The 8578-nt window shown below is 39.4% G+C and overlaps 1 protein-coding gene across 1 annotated transcript; it reads right to left on the minus strand.

The window, feature by feature from the left end:
- Positions 1-399: 399 nt before the first annotated feature.
- Positions 400-7484, minus strand: LOC113556536 (uncharacterized membrane protein DDB_G0293934-like). The gene is made up of 2 exons (XM_026961545.2): positions 6583-7484; positions 400-3161 (listed from the first exon to the last, which is right to left on the minus strand). The coding sequence occupies exons 1-2, from the start codon at positions 6769-6771 to the stop codon at positions 1362-1364; spliced, it is 1989 nt and encodes a 662-aa protein (XP_026817346.1). The 5' UTR covers positions 6772-7484; the 3' UTR covers positions 400-1361.
- Between the last annotated feature and the right edge of the window lie 1094 nt (positions 7485-8578).

An 8578-nucleotide genomic window follows, 5' to 3' on the forward strand; every position in this document is an offset into this window, starting at 1 on the left:
ATTATGATTTTTATATCTATACACGTTTATATATATTTTACTTATAACTTATTTATCTATACAATTTATATTTTTAATTACATAATTTAATAAACAATGTTGCTAAATATTGGTTCATTGAGCAGCTCTTCGATATTAATAATATAATACAATATTTTACTATTATTAACAAACATCATCAGTGCATTCAGAGAGTAAAAATTAATTTAATTTACTTATTATTATTGCTTTTTTAACATATTTATATATTTTATTATTTAAATTAATAATACTGTAATTACAAAGTAATTTTATTAATAAGTACATAATTGAATTTGTAGACAACACAACATTTAATTTACAGTATTAACCAAAACCCTAATTCTTATTAAAAAAAACCAAACAAAATGATTGTATACATACAAATAAGTTTTAAAAGAAAAAAGAGATCTTGATAAAAAAACAAATGTTACTATTTGGACGATAAATTAATTTTGTTCAGATACAGCTGTTAATTATTGTAAGTTGATAATTTTTATCTTGTGTTTCATTATCTATGGACGGATATAATGATACATTTAGTATCAAAAATTGTCAAATACAAAATAGGCCGCATCAGATAAAATATAATATTGTTACATTACACCATGTATTGAATAACTAGTTTAAATTAAAAATCAAAAGTGTACGGTTAAAATTTATATTCATACTATAAAATATTTAATAATAAATAAGTAATTTTTGTTGGTGTTGTGGGAGGGGTTCTTATCTGTAACTGAAATTTGGAACCTAAGTCTATAAAACAATTGATTGTAATATATAATTTATAGTCTAATATTACGATAAGACAATAATAATAATATATATAAAAATTTATATATATATACTATATTATATATAAAACTTTTAAAATGGTAACAAGTCTCTTAACATGTTATATGACATTATATCAACGCATTCATATATATTTATTGCAAAACATTAAATTGCTATAGTGAAAGTGTTATGATGGAAAATTTAGTAATGTTTGGTTGTTAATTTATTTTGAAAAAAAAACATACGTCCGCATAAATATATACTATAAGAGATAATAAAGAATAACATAACCTACATTAAAATTAAAAAATAATAATAATAATTGAGCTGCCCGGTGGTTATAATATTACACAGCCATCCTTGTTGGTTGCTATTTGCATATCCATACCTTTTAGGTAGGCATTCAATAATTATATAATATGTGATCTATCAGGTACACGTGTAAACATCTAGGTAAATATAGTTTGCCATTGTAATATCAAAGTCTGATACCTTAGTGTTGATGCTTTTTAAAATTTGAAGCAAATATCCAATGAGCGTATTATTTCGATTATAAAGTAGATAATCTATTCGTTGTTACAAGGACCTACTTGTGACAGAACTTGATAATTTGATGCCCTGTTTTTTGACATTGGTAATGATGATGTTATTCCACGCTCTCGACGTTTTTGCGACCTTTGATGGTTATGGGAATGGTGATGTCTGTGTTTTGTATGAATTTGACTATGATTATAATTATGTTTATAGTGTCGCCTTCTACGTTTGTGTTGTTGAGATTTGCGATCTAGATTTGAAGAAGATATTATCGTTGTGATATCGTCACAATCACTATCCATATTGGTCATCAATGTTATTGAATTTGACGAAGTAGACTGTGAATTATTGCCATTGTTGTTGCTGTTCGACGATGACAAACTTAGAACTGAGCCCCAATCGATAGATGTAACTGTCGTTGTGTTACTATTTCCCATTAACGGTAGTATGTTATCGTCACAATGATGATCCCCAATACTCAATGCCGTGTTTCTTTTGTTATTGAAACTGTTATCATAAATTTGTAGTTCCGTTAAAGGAGAATTAGTAGTTTCGTCTTCGTCGTCTTCATCGTCATCATCTTCGTCATAATCATCAGAATGAATATAATTGTCACAATCTTCAATACTTCCGTTCAAATGGTAATACTGGAGATGATGATTATTTAGATTTTGATGATTATTTACCATCACTGTAGTGTGGCTATGATGATCGTCATCGTCTTCATCATCATCGTAATAGTATTCGTCATCGACACCAGAGTCTATGGAATCTGTTGTGCTGCTACTACTGCTGCTGCTGCTACTGCTACTACTGTTATGTTCAACCATCATTTCCGGTCGGCCATTTCTGTATTCCGAGGGGTATGGTGTAGGAGATCGTCTGTTGTTATTGTTATGGTTGTTATGTTGGTGTGAAACATCGATTTGTTGCTGTTGAATCAATTGCTGTGATGTATTCGATGCACAGCAACGCCGTTGTTGAGCCTGTTGCGCTGCGGCAGCAGCTTCTCGGGACATTTCACGCTCAATCAATCTCAGCGTGTTGCAAATGAGCACGGACCTCCGGAGTCCAGCTTCGCAGCTTTGTTGTGAGCTACTATTTCCAGACCCGCCGCTTGATTTTCCTAATTTGCGCATTGAAGCATCAAACACTGCGGCTCTGCGCCGTCTGTAGCACTGCGTTGAAGGAACACAGCGCCCCAGTTCACAACATTCTGGTTCACTGTTGATTCGTGGTTGTATTGTAGTCATGGTTGTTGTCAGCGTTGTGCTGCTACCACCACTACCTAAATCCAAATAACACTTACCGTTAGTATCGCATTTGATAGTTTGCTGCTGCTGGTGATTTTGTCTCCAATGGTTCTGAGTGTGATGCTGTTGGGAAGGCGATAATGTCGACATTGAAGAATTTGTGGAATTTGCGACATTGCTACTGTTGGACGATGATAGTGACAGGCTACCAGCGGGCAAGTATTGATCATCGTCGTCGTCTTCATCATCATCATCGTCTTCATCATCGTCGTCATCGTCAATACTGCAATCAGAATCATCAGTAACAGCCGCTATAGCAGCAACAATTGATGATGTTGCATCGTCGTCGTCTAGTCGAGACGCCGTATCCAATTGCTCGACAATATGATTATTTTGCAAAAGTTCCTCGTTATTAAGCATACGCCTTGCTATTTTAGGAATATGATCATTTTCTAATGACGAGGATAACCGTCTTTTACAAGCATTTGATTCACTGCCAGTTTCATTTGACATGCTTGCATTTATCGTTGTCATCGGAGGAACATGAATACCCATGTTGTTCAGTAATAAGAAACTATTCTGTTGACAAAAAAAAAAAAAACATATTAGATGATTAAACATATTGTTATAAAATATATATGCAATTAAAATAATTTTTGTAATATAATTTATTATGTATCAAGTTTAATATAAACTATTATTCCGATTTGAACGTTGTAACATTCTGTATTATAAATGTATTTATATTAGTATGGAATAAATCTTAAAAATAATAATATGAGCTTAATAATCGAAAAACAGTTATAAACTCCCATAATTGTATGCAAAAAGTTATTGAAATATTAGATTAGGATGTACAGATAAAAATACAATACTGTCCTACATTGGTATCTACTAAATTAAAAATAAATAAATAAAACTCGTTTAACGTAAATATATTATCCATAATTCATAAGTTATATTATACCAGTTATAATATCTCACTGTAATAGTGACACATGTATTTTTCCCTTTAAAACTATCGTTACACATTATGACAATTGTACATTACGACTTTATGTCTGGACGTTGTGACTGTATTTTATGGATTTAGAGTGTTCGGCGTTCGAATAATTATAATGTGATTTTCAAATAGGATGCTACGAAATTTTGTTAAAATAATTAAATAATTATAAAATTATAATATAAAATACATTTTATTTACTAAATTAAGTGTTTTAATGTATTTTTGTTAAAAGCACAGAGTAGTGTTAAAAAAAAATAATTTTAAAATCACTGGTTAATAATAATATATAATAATATAATATAATATAATAATAATAATAATAATATATTTTTTTTTTCAATTTCCCGTTGTACGTCGTTTGCCTTCTACGTGTTGCTGCTGGCCTACTCTCAGACTAATAAAACTACTGGGTCTACTCGACACACAATCTAGTGACGGGGCAACGATGCCATCTGTCCGAGCGATCCGGTAACTACTCTCGTATGACTTTTCCCGGCGTACCCGTGTAGATGGCGTTGGGATAATGATCACGAGGAAAACGTTTTCATTAAATTGTCGGTACCTACCATGTAATATAACCGCCCGTTCAAATCGGTCGGGAAAACTGCAGAGCCCGATGAACTAGGGCACCACGGTGAACCTCAATAAAATACCTTCGATAAAAAAAAAATTGCCCTACTAACCCTTCCTTACGGCACACGTCCTACAGTATTATCATTATTATTATATAATTCTACCTACGCGAGACGGTAATGTAGTGATAAAAGTGCGACTGTTACCAATTACGGTGGCTGTCCCGAGATTTCCCAGAAGTCCCGTAAGTACATACACGCTCTATACGTAGAACGTCTATGGATTATAATACGGTACATTATATCAATGCAATGGCGGTCTCTTAACCTACTGAACTTGGCGTTTAAAACAGACTCGAGATGGATACTCATAAGCCCGAAACGCGCACCTACATTTCTACAAAACGTCCGTTTCGATATTATACATAATTATTATCAGACGGCGGCGGAGGAAGAAGCAGTGGCGCGTCTGTGCGCGGGACGGGTTTTGCGGAGGGATGAATACACCACCCCTTCCTAACGTCGGTAGCAGCCCCCTCGCACCAATAGGTGCACTGAGAGTCTTACGCACATAGCCTTAACGAACATAATTACATAATCAAATTGTATTTTCGGTCTTTATTACTATTATAGGTAATCTCCCTTCCAACGCCGAAGAAACCCGACCAAATAAACGTATATTGAATAACATATATTAAGGTCCTAGAAACGTATATAAAACGTATAGTTATAAGCTCCTTTTCGACAATACAATATTCTATAACGTACGGAATAGTGATATAATGATTATTGGAAAATCGATCGTTCTACATTCGTCAATCATTGATCAGTCTTCTCGAACACGCTTGACGTAACAACATCGCGATGATATGCGCCATGTTGGGAAAAAAATGTTTACATCGAATTTGAGACATATTTTTGCAACGAGTATCCCCGACTAACCCATGCCTCCATTATTATTATTATTATTATTATTATTATTATTCGTTACAATATTATATTATTATTATAATTTTATAGCGTCGACGTCGGTGGCGTGTCGTTAACACACTTTCTCCACATACTTCTTTCTCCCCCACCACCGCGGTATCAACCTACGCGCCGCCGCGTCGTACACTACGTTGCTTTCTAATATGCCGTTTTACTACCACTATATGGATACCACCACCATCACTTACCGCTGCCGACAAAAGTACAACTACAATTACGGCGACAACAACAACAACGACGACGATGACTATATACTAGGCTCTATAAATAACATAATATTATATACCGCTTATTATTAATCGAAAAAAAAACCACGGATATCGTAGCCGTCACTTGTGTAATCGTGGTAATATTATCAATAATGTGGTACGAGATAAAAAGATATCGCAGCGGCCACAGACGGAGGAGAGTCCCACATCATCGATCCGCCGTTAATTAATAATCACCCAGACTCGGACCGACCCGTTCCGCGCGCCCATTTGGTCGCCGCGCAAAATCGTTAAAACCACTGACCACCGTTGCCGTGTATAGTAGCGACCCCACGCAATACCTACCTACTACCGGGGTTCGAACATAGCGATTTTCCGGTCGAATTAAAATCGATCGATTCCGATATTATCTCTTAATACGTGACACACTTTTGCTTTTTATACGCATTAAAAGAAATATCGGCAAATCGATGTCTATAAAATAAAAATTAAATATTTATATTATATAATAATTATTATAATATTACTATACACTCGTAACAATAAAACCCAACAGAACAACAAAATACACATTATACACCCGTTAGACATTAATACATAATAATAATATACTATAGCAGAACGTCGCGCAAGACGTGTAAACCGTACACCCATCTCCCCCTCCTCCTCCCACCACCCCAACGTTAAAAAGCTTTAATTTGGCGAAAACAGAAGAAAAGCCGGTGTGCGAATAAAGGCCAAACGACTAATCTACGAGTTATCACCCGTAAACGATGGGACATAAAAGGAAAAAAGACGTCGTTATCATCACGCACATGTTTTTCCACGCGAACCGTCGTCGCCGCCGCCGCCGCCGCCGCCGTCAACCCCGCGACGGAGGCGGAATCGGCGGAGGAGGCGGCGGCGACGTCGGCGACGGTTGGCGGGAACTTTGAATCGTGCGGGATCGCTTTCGCGCACGAGCCTCTTTACTTCCAGCCACTTGTTTTTCTGTCAACCCTTTATTTTTTGTTTATTCGCACCCACTTTTTATTAACACGACAACAACCCTCGTCCGCCGTCACACCAACACATTACAAACAAATATATTACCGAGCACCCGTGTCGTATTAACGACGATATATCACCGGCCGATTCCAATAATACGATCACTTATAACTAATTAACTAATTAATAACTATGGTAATAAAAAATATTGTGTTTTTTTTTTTTTTTATGCTCACCGTCGAATTGTCGTCGGCGCAATAATTGTTTTCGTCGTCGTCGTCACTCCACATTTTCATGCGTACGACGCGCGTGGGCTGCGGCTGCGGCACGTAATAATAGTCCTGTTGCTGGTGCTCTTCGGCCACGGCAGCGGTCACCGCGGAAGGCGGCAACAATGGCGACAGAAGACCCACCGTCGTTGTCATGTCTGCTCTTCGTCACTGGTGCGCGGTCGCTGCTATCCCCGATGTGTCTGATCGTCGCTGTCTCTGTCGCTGTCGCTGTTGCTGCTGCTGCTCCACTGCCAATCACTGTCTTCCTTATGGTCGCTGTGGCGTTGTCACGTCGGTATCGGCGTCTTCGGCGCCGGGCTAACATCATATACCGCTAACGCCTGCGATGACAGTGGTTTCCGTCCACCGGGCGTCCGCGTGAAACTCCGTCGTGACTGAAGGACGGACAGACGTGTGTGTGTGTGTGTGTGTGTGTGTAGCCCGAGTCGAACGTCGTTCGGCTGATATTAGCAACGATATTGAAAACGGTATGGTGTAAAATGAAACCGCAATAGTCAACGTGTATAATAATATTATAATTATATATATACACGGATTTATTAGACGGGCCCCTGCCGGTGGTCGTCGATGACGGTTTGTGAAAAATTTAAATATTATCGCAGACGCGATCCGCCGTTTGGACGACGGGGGAAAAAAAATTAATTCTTTACCGACAGAACGGATTATATAGACGCGGAAAAAAAATTAATCGGTAATTAATAATCGTGTGCTGTACGCACGAATTAAATATAAAATCCTAGCGCGCGCAAACGGCGAGACGTGTTTGAGAGGCGCTCGAACGAGCTGGACGTACAGTGGCGGGCTATGGAACGCTACGGCGCGTTACTCGTGAATAACACTGCCGCCGCCGCTGTTGTTGACGACGCTCCTTCGCTGTTGCTGTTACCCCCGCCACGGCCGCCGCGCTGCCAGCGCTCACCCACCGACCCGCCGCCACGCACCTCCGACGCTGTACACTTCTGCTTCCTTCGCTTATACCAATGCACAAAACGCACACGCACACACGCGCGCGCTATAACTATATAGTATATAATATATATTCCACTTCTCGCCCGCGCCGCACCGCCGCCTATACCCGTCGGCCATCACCGGCGGCCCACTAGTCGCGATATCGTCGTCCGCGCGCACCGCTCCCTTCCACCAAGCCACACTCGTACCGTTACTGTACACTGCTCCTCCGCCGCCGTACGCGGATCACACCGCCGCCGCGCCATTACACCGTCCGCGCGCATATTTTTGTAATATCTAAACAAGCGTGGCCGACAGCGCGCTCTCGCCGTCGCCACCACCGCCGTCGCCGCCGCCGCCGCCGCCGAATCCAAAGGCCGAACCAAAAACGGCGGTAGCGCGTCGCATTGAATTATATATATTGTAATAATGTGTGTGTGTATGGTTTATAGTACGGCGACTACCATACATGTAATACTTTATCACCACGTGCAACGTACGTAGGAGCGCACGCGCACCAGCGACGCTTATCGCCGATTTTCCTTGTTTTTTTTCCACTTATCTCTTGCGATTTCGTTATTGTCTATTTGTCTATTACACTCGGTCGGAGTGTGGCGGGTACACTGTTCCGCGGTATTATCTCTACGTTCTGCGAGAACGTTGGGTGTACGATATGCGTTTATCGGCGACGGCAATCGAATGCACGTGCTCGTGTGAAACTATGCGAGCAATGCTTCGACGACAAAACACTTTTGACTCGTATCGCCGCCTAGACACTTGACACGACGGACACGTCTTGTCTTGTCTTGCAGCCGTCTCAGCGCCAAACCGTATTCGAAGCCTATCGATAGACTGCCGACAATGATTTTTCTAATTCGATTCGGTTCTGTGAGATCTCTCTCGGTTTCCGGTGATTTTGTCGCAGCGGCGATCCGCGTACCTCAAAAGCTCGTTTCGGGGTTGTGACGGCGGTCGCCTCGACCGGTTCGGT

The sequence above is a fragment of the Rhopalosiphum maidis genome, chromosome 3 (assembly GCF_003676215.2).
Source record: "Rhopalosiphum maidis isolate BTI-1 chromosome 3, ASM367621v3, whole genome shotgun sequence".
Taxonomy (NCBI): domain Eukaryota; kingdom Metazoa; phylum Arthropoda; class Insecta; order Hemiptera; family Aphididae; genus Rhopalosiphum; species Rhopalosiphum maidis.

Coding starts and splice junctions, on each gene's coding strand:
- LOC113556536 (XM_026961545.2), bottom strand. CDS start 6,771: ATGACAACGACGGTGGGTCTTCTGTCGCCATTGTTGCCGCCTTCCGCG. Junction 3,162..6,582: donor GCGCCGACGACAATTCGACG/GTGAGCATAAAA, acceptor TTTTGTCAACAG/AATAGTTTCTTATTACTGAA.